General features: G+C 44.9%; 1 protein-coding gene across 1 annotated transcript in view; it reads left to right on the top strand.

Annotated features, from left to right (window-relative positions):
* Positions 1-16,109, top strand: part of KIF6 (kinesin family member 6) — a 424,022-nt gene that overhangs the window by 166,133 nt on the left and 241,780 nt on the right. Inside the window, exons 7-9 of the mRNA XM_062187187.1 lie at positions 1,583-1,789; positions 12,577-12,720; positions 14,213-14,299. Of these exons, the coding sequence (XP_062043171.1) occupies positions 1,583-1,789; positions 12,577-12,720; positions 14,213-14,299 (438 nt within the window). The remainder of the gene's footprint in view (positions 1-1,582; positions 1,790-12,576; positions 12,721-14,212; positions 14,300-16,109) is intronic.

Below are 16,109 nucleotides of genomic sequence, written 5' to 3'. Positions count from 1 at the left end.
TTTTTTTTTTGACAGGCAGAGTGGACACAGTGAGAGAGAGACAGAGAGAAAGGTCTTCCTTTTGCCGTTGGTTCACCCTCCAATGGCCGCTGCGGCTGGCGCACCGTGCTGTTCCGATGGCAGGAGCCAGGTGCTTCTCCTGGTCTCCCTTGGGGTGCAGGGCCCAAGGACTTGGGCCAGCCTCCACTGCACTCCCTGGCCACAGCAGAGAGCTGGCCTGGAAGAGGGGCAACCGGGACAGGATCGGTGCCCCGACCGGGACTAGAACCCGGTGTGCCGGCGCCGCAAGGCGGAGGATTAGCCTGTTGAGCCATCTATATTATTTTTAGAACCTGTCTTACTCAATAAGCAAAAGCTACAACATTTTTGTATCAATTACATTGAATATATAGGTAAATATTATAGATATTCATTTATAAATTAGTGTTTTAAGTTTTTCATTTATGAAATGATATGTTGATATCTATTGTGTCATTTAGTCCGGTTTACTCTCCATGTCATTTAATATTTTATCATTTCCTTATAGATTACATACTTCCTGACTCATTGTTGCTAGGTTATTAGAACTTCATTGATTTCATATATTGATCTAGCATCCAGCAAGCTTGACAAACTTCTTAGTTCCTAACAGTTTATTTGTAGATTATCTTGAAGTTCCTAAGTAGATTACTGTAGTTTCCTTTTTTGTTGTTTAAGATTTACTTTATTTATTTGAAAGGCAGAGTGACAGAGGAAGATTGAGGGAGAGAAAGAGATAGATTTTTATGTGCTGATTCATTCTCCAAAATGCATGATTGTCGGGACTGGGCCAACCTGAAGCCAGGAGTCAGGAACTCCATCCAGGTTTCCCATGTGGATGTCAGGGACCAAGCATTTGGACCACATTCCACTGCTTTCCCAGTGGAGCTGGACTGGAAGCAGAGCAGTCAGGACTTGGACTGGCACTTGGACATGGGATGTGCCACAGCCTGGACCCTTATCACAGTTTCTTAACATTAAAATTAACATTAAAATTCTCTTCTTTTCCTATCATATCATCTCTTTTGTTTCATTTTTGTTTGTTTATTATACTGGTCGGGACCTCCAGTTTCGTGTCTTGTTTGTTTCTTGGCCGGGACCTCCAGGTCAGTGTTTTGTTTGTTTATTGGCCGAGACCTCCAGCTCAGTGTTGAGTAGCAGCAGTGATGGTGAGCACTGGGGGATTGTGTTTACACTTGGGATAATGAATGTTCTTGTTGCCCACATTCTCACCTCTTTTTCTGTTGAATTGGCATTAAGCATTTTCAACATGACTAGCTAAGGTTAAGATACAGAATGTATCGTATTGGTAAGAGGACTCAGTCTCTACCTCATCAGAACTCTTACTTTCTGATTCAACTCCACCGCATTTGTTATTGGTCATCCAGGAGGTCATACATTAAGAAGAACTGACTTTAAGAGTTGCAGCCATGTATTTTTGCTATACCTGAGTGCTGGCTTCATGAGAAAAATGTCTTATCACTAGAAATGCAAATTTAAATATTTTGGTTTTCTTTAATTATTTTAATTTTTTGATTCATTTTTCTCCCACTTTCTTTTATAGACTCCTATGAATCAAGCTTCAACCCGTTCCCACTGCATTTTCACTGTTCATTTGTCAAGCAAGGAACCAGGATCTGCAACCGTCCGACATGCCAAACTCCACCTGGTGGACCTGGCTGGTTCAGAGCGAGTGGCAAAGACTGGCGTCGGGGGGCAGCTTCTAACCGAGGCCAAGTACATCAACCTGTCCCTTCATTACTTAGAACAGGTGAAATGGGCGGATGCTGTGTCTCAGGCTTTCCCCTAGCATTTCATTTTGCTTTGTTATGTTTCCATTAAAACATTCACAACTTCAGTGATATACTTTCTTTATCCATTCCTATGCTGATGGACACTTGGGGGTTTCTACCCACTGACTGTTAGGAGTACGGCAGCTAGAAACATTGGTGTATCTACTAGCATCTGGTACATACCGTTTCCTTTGTAAATCACAGTCGCCCTACATTGTAAGCGTTATTATCCTCATCCTAAGGATTTCAAAATGCAAGTCTTTCCGAGGTCTTCCCGAGTTCTCCCCAGTGTTGATCAGCTGGTGAGAATTTAAACCTAGATTTGCTTGGCTCCAAAACCTATTATGCCTTTTTTCATTTATTGTCTTCCTGCAGTGTTGTGTTTATTGTATTAGGGGGTTTGAACGTAGGTTATAAATGAACTCCGGTTGCCTGTTTTTCCAAGTTAGAAGATGAACTATGGGAACATAGCTCAGAGAAGGCCAACATTTTCAGCTTCCAGTGACTATCTGGTCAGTAATTCTGGCCCTGCACTCCGTTTTCTTAGCCTTTGCTTTTGCTCTGTACCTCTACCTCAAGTTGACCACAAGTCACCCCAGTTTTAATTTTCCAAACTTGACTCTATGGGCAGAGAAAGCTCATCTGAATTTAGCTATATAAATAGTCAAAGAAAACTTCATTTTTTTAAAATGAATGGATTAAATCAGATGATTTCTCAAGTGTCTTTCAGCTCTGAATAAAAATGTTGTGAGTTGAATGTTAAAGATGTCAACTACTTCCAAATTCTAAAAAAAAAAAAAAAAAAAAAAGGAGAGGACAGAAATACATGTTTTGTTTTTTTTTAAAAAAAAAATTGGATGGAGAAGCACTGAGAATATTGGTGAGGCAGAATAACTTGTTAGTGGATGTTGGTGGCTAAAATGTTTGAGAAAACAATTTTTCGAACAGCCTAATGAACTCTTTTGAGACTGATGATGTTGTTCTGATGATAAATGCGTTGGTTGAAGAAGTGGATTGAGAGAAGCCCAGGGGATTCTGTCTGAACAAGGAGCCCACAGTTAGTCTCCAACCAAATGGGTTCCAGTACTGCAGAACCCAGAGATGAGGGTCCACGTGGCACTCAGATCATTGTAGTGTTTTTGCCAAGAGTCAGCATTCCTGGGCTCTTCCTTGCTCCACTACTCCACACTACTTAACAGAGCTTTTTACTTAATAGGACTCTTACAGAACAATGCCAGGAAAACATAATGGCCTGCATTCAAAGTGCTTTATTTCAAAGAAATGGATCTGCTTGCTTCAGATGATAGCACTGCCTGTTTTAATTTCCATTCTGTCCATCTGTTCATACAAAAGTAGATTCATCATTTGGATCAAACTTGCCATCAGTCATGATCACTCCAGAATGGTTCTGCCCCCAGTCCTTCTTTTCCTTCATTCTACGAGTCCTTCGCAAGCTGCTGCTTGTCACAAAAGCTGTTCCTCTGCTCACGCTCATCTCTTCAAAATTCTTGTCACATCAGCCCCAGGTCACAGACTTGGTGGCCACATGGCATCTGATGTTCTGCTACCAATTGATTCACCTAACAGATATTTCTAAGGACCCAGAATGTGCCAGCCCCTGTGCTGGGCACTGGCGTGCAGTGGTGAACAAATAGAAGCAGTCCTTGCCCCAGAGATCCAGTTCAGTGTAGAGAGATGTGAATCGGATAAGCGGCCATTGAGGATGTGGCCTTCATCCAGGTGAGAGCTGTGAAGAGAAAGGAACAGCAGGGAGGAGAGCTCCTAATGAGAGTCTGACTAAGACTGAGGAGGTGAGAGTGAGATAAGGTAAGAGTGACAGCTCTCTGGGGGCGTGATGCTAAGCAGAACCTTGAAGAATGAGTGGGAGTGAGCCAGACAAGGGTGGGGGTTAGAGCAGGTCAGGCTTGGGAAGTGTCAGCCAATCAGCTCCTCGATCCATTGGGGGGGGGGGGCAGTGGGGGAGCGGGAGGGACTGGTTCACTTAGGGGCTCAGTGACATTCACATGTCATTGACCCTTGGCTCTCTGAATATAATTTATCTGTTCCATTTTCACCCACTGCACCACTCCAGCTGTTCACTGTTTACACTGATATCCGAGTGTCTACAGGAAAGGAGGAGGCTCAGCCTAAGACAACAGAGAGGAGAGATTAGCGAGAGCAGATAGGAGAACACAAATACAGGAGAAGTGCGGAGTAAGGACATGAATATGTGGGCTTGTGTAAGTCTAGGAGTAGCTGTCACAGAGCAAATAGGCAGGTAGAAGAGCAGTTTTAGAATTTCAGAAAGAAAAATAAGAGGGACCCAGGGAGTACAAATCAGAATTTTTTTAAAAGATTTATTTATTTGAAAGGCAGAGTTACAGAGAAAGAGGGAGAGAGCTTCCATCCACTGGTTCACTCCACAGTGGCCACAATGGCTGGGGCTGAGCCAGGCTGAAGCCAAGAGCCAGCAGCTTCTTCTGGGTCTCCTGTGTAGGTGGCATGGGCCCAAACACTTGGACCATCTTCCGCTGCTTTCCCAGGTACATTAGCAGGGAGCTGGATAAGAGCAGTGGGGACTCGAACCTGCACTCATAGGGCATGCCAGTGTTGCAAGTGGCATTGCGCCATAATGCCGATTCCAAGAATAGTTTTTAATAATGAGAAGATACTTAATGAAATAACAAAATTCAAGAGCTTTATAATCAAATTATGTTGTACTTTATTGTGGGACTAACGATACTTGGAAGGAGCATCTTCTAACACGATGTAATGTAACTCGTTTCATTTATTCATTCATCATCAGATTATGAATGAGTTTCCACTGGGTGCTGTGAGATATGTCAGGCAGCAGGATAAATGTATTTCTGAAAAGATATCTGTGGTCTGTTATCCAGCACGTGAACGTAGCACACCAATAAATCCTCTCCCACAGCAAGATACATGCTCTGATAGAACCCCGTAGAAGTCCTGGTTGTTCAGTTGCATCCTCTCTGAGTTGCAGTGTGTAAGATAGAGTTGGACTGTGAAATGGCTTGGTCACCTGTCTTACACTAATGAGCCTCCACTGGTTCTGGAAACTGGGAACTGTGCATGGAGTTGCCGTCCTGACCCCGACACCTGCTGGAAGCATACAGGCTCTCAGAGTTGAATGCACCTTGCCATCCACATAAGTAAATCACCTCGTGTTTGTCAAAGTAGTTTTGGTTTTTGCGGTGCCCTTTGTGCTTGCAGTACTTTTTCCAAAAAGTTTTCCTCAAAAACATTTTAAGCCACAGTAGCAGGGTGCAGTTTTGGCCCTAGACATCGAGTCCATGGAGGGAAAAGGACAAAAGTGCCCTTGTCTGCCCTAGCCACAAGCCTCCCAGAGTGCTCCCGCTGTGGCCCACAGTCCCTGTGGAACGTCAGGTGGGAAACCACCAGGAAGGCACAGTGTCTGCTCCCTGGCTGCACAGGAATCCGACTCCAGGCTGCCTGCGGCCAGTTACCCAACAGCAGTGGCTTCCTCAGAGTCTCAGTGTCCATTGGCCTGCCGCTGGATGCATGTGTGTTCAGGAGGAAAACTAATGGGCCAGTACCGCATGGAACCACTCTGAGTCTTTGTCGGTTTTCAGAGGATAGTTTTCCATGCCCTTTGAGCTCCTCATAAGAAAATCTCTAATTCATTAAGTAGTAAACTGGCACAGTTTCTAAGTACTTGGAGAAATCCCCAAGGATAGTGTCGGGCTTCACTCTGTTGCTTAAAGACAGCCCTTAAGAACGTTTGTCATTGTATTTACACATGAAATCGCAAATGCAAATAGACCTTCCATGTGCCCTTCAGGAGATCCTTTGGTTCCTGCCCAGTAGAGAGCCCAGAGCAGTCTTTTTCCCAAATACCTGCCATTTCTGGGTCATTCTGCAGGTCTCTATCTGCTCCAGGTGGGCTGGGCTTATGGTGCTCCCACAGTTCCTTCAGAGCTGGCGAGACACCTGCTCAGGGTCCCCTTCTAGAGAAGTGGCCCAGGACTGGGTTGGAATGGCTAAAGCAAGTAAGTCTCCAAAGCAATCACAAAGAACATTTCCAGAAGGCTCCTGCACAACACTAGAAATTATCTGTGTCGATCTTTAAAATAGTTCTGCGAGACAAGCATTTTTTTTTAAGATCGTATTTATTTATTTATATGAGAGGTAGAGTTACAGAGAAAGAGAGATAGAGAAAGGTCTTCCACCCACTGGTCTGAATCAGAGCTGGGCTGTTCCGAAGTCAAGAGTTTCTTCTGGGTTTCCCATGTGGGTGCAGGAGTCCAAGCACTTGGGCCGTCTTCTACTGCTTTCCCAAGCCATCAGCAGAGAGCTGTATTGGAAGAGGAGCAGCCAGGACTCAAACTGGCGCCCATATGGGATGCCGGCATTTCAGGCAGAGGCTTAGCCTACTACACCACAGCGCCAGCCCCCAGACAAGCATTCTAATCTCACTTTTACAGATAAGGAAACTGAGGCTAAAAACGTGTAAGAGATTTGCCTAAGATCATGCAAGTGGGGAAGTTGGACTCCGACTTCAGATTCTTCAATTTTTAAGACCATATTTTCTAATTTATAATCCCATTTTGAGTCTTAATTCTTCTTAACAACTATAGAACCCTTTCTGGAGGGGTCATTGGAATGGCCTCTGCAATATCTATCCCAGGGAGTAGCAGCCAAGAGCCTGTCTCAGCTCTATGAGCAGACACTGCCTGGTCTAAGTGAATTAGAGCCTATCTTTCTCCTGGCTACACTGATTGATTCAAGGGTGAGCCCAGATCCCACGTCAGTCCCTAGTGAAGTTCAGGACTTTTGCTTAATGATTAGAGAAGAGTGCTTTCTCATCTGGGTTATGAATAAAGAAGTAGATGATACCAGGGCCAGCGCCGTGGCTTAACAGGCTAATCCTCCGCCTTGCGGCACCAGCACACCGGGTTCTAGTCCCGGTTGGGGCGCCGGATTCTATCCTGGTTGCCCCTCTTCCAGGCCAGCTCTCTGCTATGGCCCGGGAAGGCAGTGGAGGATGGCCCAAGTGCTTGGGCCCTGCACCCGCATGGGAGACCAGGAGAAGCACCTGGCTCTTGGCTTCGGATCAGCACGGTGCGCTGGCCGCGGCAGCCATTGGAGGGTGAACCAACGGCAAAAAGGAAGACCTTTCTCTCTCTCTCTCTCTCTCTCTCTCACTATCCACTCTGCCTGTCAAAAAAAAAAAGAAGAAGAAGAAGTAGATGATACCAGGGCATCTGGCAGCCATACTGTGCTGATGAGGAGAATCTGACTTCCACCACAAGGATGATAATAGAGCAGCAATATGAGGAAAAAGTAAGTCACTGGTGGTGGCATGCAATTTTTGGGCTATTTCTAATCTAAAGCCTTCATAGTTTGATTACAGTAGCTAATACAATTCCCTTATGATTGAAACCAATTTGTTACATTTTCTGCTAATTGAAACCAAAAGCATATTCATCAACACATAATTTACTTTAATATCAAGAGGAAGTTTACGAAGCGATTCTCCTTTTATTTTAAAAGATTTTATTTATTTATTTGAGAGGTAGGCTTATAGACATAGAGAGGGAGAGACAGACAGGTCTTCCATCCGCTGGTTTGCTTCCAAGATGGCCACAATAGCCAGAGCTGAGCTGATCCAAAGTCAGGAGCCAGGAACTTCTTCTGGGTCTCCCACGTGGGTGCAGGGGTCCAGGCACATGGGCTATCCTCTACTGCTTTCCCAGGCCATAGCAGAGAGCTGGAGCAGAAGAGGAGCAGTCAGGACTTGAACTGGAGCCCATATGGGATGCCAGCACTGCAGGCAGAGGATTAGCCCACTATACCACAGTGCCAGCCCCACCCCACCCCTTTTTAAGATTTTATTTATTTATTTATTTATTTGAGAGGTAGAATTACAGACAGAGAGGGAGAGATAGAAGAGAGAAGGTATTCTCTTTTTTGTCATCTAACTCATAGTAACTTTGTGAGTAAAAAAGATATCAATATTGTTTCCTAGAGCAAAGGAAAAAATAGTAACTATTGTTTTTCAAAAGTATTTCAGAATACTCAGAGAATTGTTAGACACTCAGCTGATGATTAGTAAATAATCATGTCACACTCTCTGCACATCAGTTAGACCAGCCCTTGTTTGGGATGGTGTCTGGTATTTGGGCCTGCTTTACCTGTTTCAGATATTTAATTTGTCATTTTGGTCCCCAGGGCCTAGAACTCCACTAGCATCCCTTGCCACTCAGACTTGGGTCTGTGATATTCCCACTTCCTTTCCAGTTACATGGAAACTGAATTATCCCAAATCTCATCCAACAGTAAGGACCTCCCTAGGTAAAACTAATCCATCTACTCATTCATTCACCTAACAACAATTTGTTGAGCACATGTTGTATTAGCCAAATTTCTTAGTGCACTGTAGCTATTTTAAGCAGCATAGAGTTTGTTAAATATAGAGAATCTCAATAAAAGTCAGAAAACCGGGCTTGGATGCTACCCAGCTGGGAGCAGAGAAAACAGGAATGCACTTCTGACACCATTGAACTGCTCTGTGAAATAGGACTCAGGACTTGCCAACTGGGGCTTGAAGTTCTGGATTCCAGAAACTTCCCCACAGTTGCTCAGAAGAACCAGATACCCACAGACCAAAACTTCTTTATGGTCACTCCCTCTCATAGCTCACCCCCAAAATCCCACTGCATGAGTTGCAGGAGAGGGTAGGAAATGGAGTTTGCCTGAAGTCAGACCAGAACGAGATGATCATAAGAGCTGAGTGAAGCCACGCAGTTTCTGCCGCATGTTGGCCCTGTTCTAGGCCATGGGGCTAGAGCTGAGAACAAGGGACAACACCTCTGGCCTTGCAGAGTAGAAAGTCTATCCGGAAGCAGTTGACAGCAAGCAAATAAATATAATTTAAAATAGTGTATAAGGGCTAGAAGAAAAGAGAGTGCTGGCCTGGAGACTAGGGTGTTAGATTTGATTCGGTGTTCAGGGAAAGCCCTTGTGAGGAGACAACACTTTTTTTGTTTTGTCTAAAGATTTATTTTATTTATATGGAAGACAGAGTTACAGAAACAGGTAGAGACAGGGGGTGAAGAGAGTCTTCTGTTCACTGGTTCACTTCCCAAATGGTCACAATGGCCGGAGCTGAGCTGATCTGAAGCCAGGAGCCAGGAGCTTCTTCCAGGTCTCCCACACAGGTGCAGGGGCCCAAGGACTTGGGCCATCTTCCACTGCTTTCCCAGGCCATAGCAGAGAGCTGGATCAGAAGTAGAGCAGCTGGGACTTGAACTGGCACCCCTATGGGATGCTGGCGCAGCAGGCTGGGGCTTTAACCCGCTGAGCCACAGCACTGACCAGGAGACAACATTTGAGCAAAGATTGGAATGACACAAAGCAGGAAGCTGTGCAAAAATCTGGGACAGAAGCATGTGGGTAAAAGGGATAGCAAGTTCCAAGGCTGTGAGGTGGGGATAAGCTTGGCACGTTGGGCCGATAGCAGGAAGGCCAGTGCAAGAAAGAGGGCCATGCAGCAGGTGAGGTTCTGTTGCAGCTGGGTTATTATACAAAGTGCACTGGGAAGCTGCTCGAAAGTTGTAAGCAGGGGAATGACCAGATGAAGCTCACGACTTATAAATATCCCTCTGGCGGCATAAAGAGAACAGATCCTAGCAGGGCAAAGTAGAGTCAGAGACTCACTGAAAACCTTGGGAAGTTGTCCAAGCAAGGGACCACAGATACCACGCTAGAGAGGTGGGGAGAGGCGACAGGAAGTGGCCCAATCTTTGGTTAAGATTGTGGGAAAACCTGAGAGAAATTGCCCGTGGGTTGGATCTTGGAGGGGAGGATGGTTCAGGGCGAGGCCTGGGGTTTTGGCCTCAGCAGCTAAGTGGATGGCGGTGCTGTTAAGGATGATGAGGAAGGCCTGCAAGGAAGTCAGGCTTGGAGGGAGAGGGGAGAGAAAATCAGGAGCAGAAACCCAGGTGGAGACAGTTTCCATGAAGACAGCTGCTCAGGGAAAAGGCTGAGACTGGTACTATAAATTTTTTTAAAGATTTATTTTATTTACTTGAAAGAGTTACTGAGAGAGGTAGAGACAGAGAGAGAGGTCTTCCATCTGCTGGTTCACTCCCCAGATGGCCACAATGGCTGGAGCTGCACCAATCTGAAGTCAGGAGCCAGGAGCTTCTTCTGAGTCTCCCACGTGGGTGCAGGGGCCCAAGGACTTGGGCCATCTTCTACTGCCTTCCCAGGCTATAGCAGAGAGTTGGATCAGAAGAGGAGCAGCCAGGACTCAAACCGGCGCCCATATGGGATGCCAGCACTTCAGGCTAGGGCTTTAACCCTCTGCGCCACAGCACCAGTCTCCTGGTACTATAAATTGACACGCGGTCAACACACACATGCACTTTTTAAAAGCCAGGGGATAGAATGAGATTACGTAGGGAGAGAATTGGATAATAAAGTAAAAGAGGATCAAGTGCCCTGGAGCACTCCTTGTCTTATAATGTAGGAAGAAGAAAAGCAAGCATTCATCAGTTGGTTTTTGTGGAAAGAGGAAAACCTGGAGAGTGTGGTACTGTGATTGGCAAATGGGCAAGGTGTTTCCTAGAGAACGCACAGAGTACCTGTGTTGAGTGATGGACTCAAAAGCCTAACAAGACGATGGTTTATGCCCTTGGTATAAAGAGGTTGCTGGTGACCCTGGTAGGAGCCATCTTAGTTTACTGTCAGAATGGGAGCAATCCAGATGAGAGAATTTGGTGCAGTAGAGAGAGGCGGTGAGTGTAGGAGCGAAGTAGATGAGAGCAAAAGCGGGAGAGGGTGGACAGTAGCAGAAGGAGGGGCAGTGCACCCAGGGCATTTAGAAGCATGAGTAGCCTTGGTGCGTCTAGTGGGAAGGTGGTCATCGGCTCAAACTGAAGCCGGGGAGAGACGAGGCTGGATAGAGGTTTGGAGAAAAAGGTGATTTTTTGATAGAGATCACGGAATTGCTAGTTTGTAGTGACATCTGTGGTCCTGCATTTAAATCAAGACTAGCAATAGAGTTGGATGTTTTTGTTCAAATAGCCTTCAAAAAACAATGCTCCCATCTTGTTTTATAAGCCATCTTGTTTTATAAGAGGTTCTGATGATAGGACTAACACACCTGGGAGGAGAAAAAGACTAGAACAATGGCAGGTGTTGGCAGAGGCATTTTCAGAAGCCAGGACCCTGGGGGGGGGGTCCCTAAAGACACACTCTGTGGGTGGACAATTCCTGCTACTTTGCACTGGACATCCTAGCACTAGATTAATCTTCCCAGGATAATTCTGAGGCCTTGGTCTTCCCTTTACAGACAACCCCAGCAGCCTTTCATTCCATCCAACATCATCCATCTAGTACCTTCCTGTTAAATATCTAAGAAACTCAGGGGGAGTAAGATAAGCAAGCTTCAGTTGAACCAGGCCATCACATGATAGAAAACACCTGTAGAGGGGCTGGCACTGTGGCGTAGTGGGTAAGAGCTGCTGCCTGCAGTGCCAGCATTGCATATGGGCACCGGTCAAGTCCTGGCTGCTCCACTTCCAATCCCACTCTCTGCTGTGGCCTGGGAAAGCAGCATAAGATGGCCAGGTCCTTGGGCCCCTGCACCCACAGGGGAGACCCGGAAGAAGCTCCTGGCTCCGGATCAGTGCAGCTCTGGCTGTTATGGCCATCTGGGGAGTAAACCAGTGGATGAAAGATCCCTTTCTCTCTGCCTCTGCCTCTCTGTAACTCTGCCTTTCAAATAATTAAATCTTAAAAAAAAAAACTGTAAAGCACTTATTATGGGATAGTTATAATTCAAAACAACTGGCACATTTTAGCTTTTCTAACAATCCTAACTACCTGTAGTTGGAGGCTGCTTTCATCACTGTTTTACAGAGAAGCCCAAGGCAGAGATGCTGAGAGGCATGCCCCAGTATGACAAGGACTTGGCCCTAGACAATCTTGTACAGGATCTGGGCTCTCAGCCTCCATCCTCTGCTACTTCCCATACTCCTTATTTATTGTTCTGCCTCTTCTACCTTGAAGATGGATCATACAACACGGTTTGGTAGAATTAAAGTAATTTCAGGCAGGGCTGGTGTTGTGATATGGTGGGTAAAGTTGTCGCCTGCAATGCTGGCATCCCATGTGGATGTCAGTTCAAATCCCAGCTGCTCCACTTCCTATCCAGCTCCCTGCTAATGTCCTGGGCAAAGCAGCAGCAGATGTCCCAAGTATTTGGGCTCTTGCACCCATGTGGGAGACCGAGATGAAACTGCTGGCTCCTGGCTTTGGCCTGTCCCAGACCTGGCCACTGTGGCCATTTGGGGAGTGAACCAGTAAAAGAAAGATCTCTCTGTCTCTGTCTCTCTCTCTCTCTTTGTCTGTATCTGTCTCTGCTTCTCCTTCTCTGTAATTCTTTCAGGTAAACAATGGATTTTTAAAAATTTTTAGTTAATTAGGCATGATTAACTCTTGTGTTTTTATAAAAATGTTCCAACAGCTAAAAACAGAATAATAGTCTATCCAATTCTATACACATTATTTCATCTGTCCAAAAATTACAGGGTTCACAATGCTATCTTTATGCTACATTTACTTTATTCCATCTTCACCATGTTCATACCAAATATTATTGTTAAATATTTATTCTATGCCCTTGTTTTGGGTGTTACCCTCCACGTAGCTATTGTTTCTGTTTTTACTGCTGTTGAAGTTGTTTCTCATGTGTGCATTTTCTGCTTTACCACAGGTTATCATCGCCCTTTCGGAAAAACACCGTTCCCACATTCCCTATAGGAACTCCATGATGACCAGTGTCCTGAGAGACAGCCTGGGGGGGAACTGCATGACGACCATGATTGCCACGCTCTCTCTAGAGAAAAGGAATATTGACGTATGTTGGCCCTTCCCTCTGGGGATCTCAGTCTGGGTTTTCACTGCCTGTTTATGAGATAAGCTGTGGGTCCTGGGTGGGTTTCCATCTTTGCAGCTGGGTTGAGCTCTGCCCTCAGAGGCAAATACCCTGTGCGGGAGTTCACAGCTTTGGGTTCTCTGCCAGCATTGTAATAACCCCCCCTGAGAATTGATGTCACCTGGCACAGGATGGTTGGAAGGTCTCATAAACACATTTTGGAAGGCCTGCTGATGGTTTCGTTCTCAGCCAGAGAAAGGAAAGAAGTGATCCAGGGCTGGCGCCGCGGCTCACTAGGCTAATCCTCCGCCTGCGGCGCCGGCACCCCAGGTTCTAGTCCCAGTCAGGGCTCCAGATTCTATCCTGGTTGCTCCTCTTCCAGGCCAGCTCTCTGCTATGGCCCAGGAAGGCAGTGGAGGATGGCCCAAGTGCTTGGGCCCTGCACTCGCAGGGAGACCAGGAGAAGCACCTGGCTCCTGGCTTTGGATCGGCGTAGTGCTGGCCGCAGCAGCCATTGAAGGGTGAACCAACGGAAAAGGAAGCCCTTTCTCTCTGTCTCTCTCTCTCTCTCTCACTGTCCACTCTGCCTGTCAAAAAAGAAGAAGAAGAAGAAGTGATCCGTGCACTTCTCCTGCTCTGTTTTGCTCCTGATGACAAAGATCTGGAAACCTGAGAGGTGTCCCTAGAATATGTTCCTAGCAAGGTGGTGCGAGTGCAGCCCCCAGGAGGCTTTGGCCGGGCCTTGCCTGGCTGGCTTTAGAGACAGCTGGTGTTTCCTATGTTGTTGTGTAATGTGTGCCATCCGGACAGCCCTCAAAGAGGAAACCAGGAAGCGGCAGGAACTTCTGTAAACAAGGCCACGCACTTGACTGTCAGGTGCCTTGAAAAGCCTCTCTCTGGACTGTTGCAGATACTTACTTTGTAGTCTTTTATGTTTGTGGAGTATGGTATCTGCTATGATCATGATTCATACATGTAGTTCCGCTTTAGTAGATCAATAGTTGGAAACACCTGCCAGTCACCACCTTGGATCTCGGGAGCACCCACATTTTTGGCATTGGTCATTTTGTTAAATCATACCAAAATTTTGGGAGAAAATAACACCTTAGAGCAAATTCCCTTAATTTGGAAGTTTATGGGGGTGCTCTGAATAGTTTGTGGGAAATGGAATTTAAAAATTATATTGATGCAAAAATGTTTGAAATACATGCATAGTTTTTTCATAATGTACATTTTCTGTGAAATTTTTGAAGAACCCCTCATGTGCATGGATTTTAATTTTTTACATCTAAGTAGATGTCTTTTAATTCCAATTTCCCAAGACATTTCACGTACCCTCATATTTCCTCACTGTGATGTTTCATGTACATCACTCATTAGGTATGTATCTTTTTTCTATGAAAAAAGTTTCATTTTGTCTACAGGGAAATCTCTCTGTGCTATGGTATTTTAAGAAGGTGTTTTGCTTTGTTAGGAATCTATATCCACCTGCAGATTTGCACAGCGAGTGGCACTTATAAAGAATGAAGCTGTTCTTAATGAAGAAATTGATCCCAGATTGGTAAGCATATCAAAGTATATCAAAGATTAGTTACAGCTTGGTGGAGGGGTGACTTACTCTGCACCAGGTGGTGTTCTGAGTATTAACTCATCTAATTCTCAAAACAAACTTATGAGTAGATGCCATCCCTGCCTCTGCTGTACAGGTAACAAAACTGAGCCACAGAGATACTAACTTGCTCAGAGCCACAGTACCAATAGACAGCAAAGCCAGGATTCAAACACAGACCATCCTGCTGAGGAGTCAGTGAGTTTACCTCTAGCTCCCCCACTGCCCACTGCAAAGACATGCTATGAGTCCTGAAGACTCCCACAATGGAATATTACACAATTTTTATTCATATGCAGGCCTCAGCCTTTCAAAAAGCTTCAATTTAACTTCATAAAGAAAATAATAGACCAGTTTTAATAAAAGCTTATGAAGAAAGAAAACTCTTAATGGATAATAAATAAAATCGTATTTTGCATAACCGCCCTGTTACTTATTCCAGAGATTTTTAAAAGTTAATTATCAGTTTAATCCATGGAACAACCAGTAAGCTTCTAATTTTATAGGACTAAATCCTGCTTTATGAAAGCACTTTTTATGCAAAAAAAAGACAAGTTAAATGATTCAGCTACTCATTATAGTTACAAATTTCTTTCCTCCATTTTGTTAATTTTGTATAAATGAAATGCAACACTGAACCAACTCATACCAACATTGAAAGTATTGAAATAAAATATCTCAATTTTGTCAAATCCCATAATATTCTTCTTCAAATCACCCAGTTTTTTTTTTTTTTAATTTCACTGGGAAATAAACTAATGTAGGTTTAGAGAAATGTGAAATCTTATCAACAGTGCTTCATTTACAAATTTCTCAAATTCAAAAAAAATGTTCAAGTTCACTATTACTCATATCAGTTGCTTCCTCATTTGCCCTCTCTCCCTTGAAATCATTCCATGGAAGGATAGAGGGACAGGGGCAGTTCACCCTGCTTGCACTGGGAGCAACAAGCACCCCTGGTAGAATTCTGTCCAGGAGAAAGCAGTGGGTGCTGCAGGATCTCTTTCCAGTACCGGCCTGGCTCAGACACCAGCAGCACCAGAGCCCTCGCTGGGAAACGGGCACAGAATGCAATGGCCTTGTTCAAGTGGAATTGAACTCCTAGGCCAACATTCTCTGTTGTTCCAACCCCGCCAGCAGCCTCTGGCCTTACCTGCAGAATGAGAAACAGTAGCAGAGTTATCGATAGCCTGAAGACAAAAATTAGTTCATAATTTAAGGAAAATAAACACACTAGATGTTGGAGGACTTTTTTTTTTTTCCCTTTAAATTCCTCTAGAGACTTTCTCTGAAGGAACAGAAGGAATTTGGAGATAGATAGGTGAACAATTTCCTGTGTCTGATGTAGAGATTTAAAGACGAGAAATTCAGAGTCAAAAGCCAATAGCTGATAATTAAATGAATGTTGAGGTCCTCTTCAAGCAGAATAATCAGGCAATTAACAAGTGTTGTTTCCTGGTCTCTTGCATAATTGCTTCTAAAAACTGATGTCACTGCTCATCATTTTATGCGCAGCGCTTTGACTGAAGCATACGTGACAATTGCAAATTTGTCCTCAAACTCATCCAAGATATAACCTGGGTGGGAGTTCCTACATCTTACTGTCAGGATTTAGTGGCAGCTGTGGAGCCAGCCCGTGTGATCAGGATCACCAGATTTGCTCTGCTCCATTTACAAGTGTGGGGGCCTCAGACCGATGAGGTACTGGAAGAACCTTGATCAAGCTCATAGTATCCCAGACATGTGCTGAAATCTTGTAAGG

The sequence above is a fragment of the Lepus europaeus genome, chromosome 3 (assembly GCF_033115175.1).
Source record: "Lepus europaeus isolate LE1 chromosome 3, mLepTim1.pri, whole genome shotgun sequence".
Classification (NCBI taxonomy): Eukaryota; Metazoa; Chordata; class Mammalia; order Lagomorpha; family Leporidae; genus Lepus; species Lepus europaeus.
This window is presented reverse-complemented; position numbering and strand designations above follow the sequence as displayed.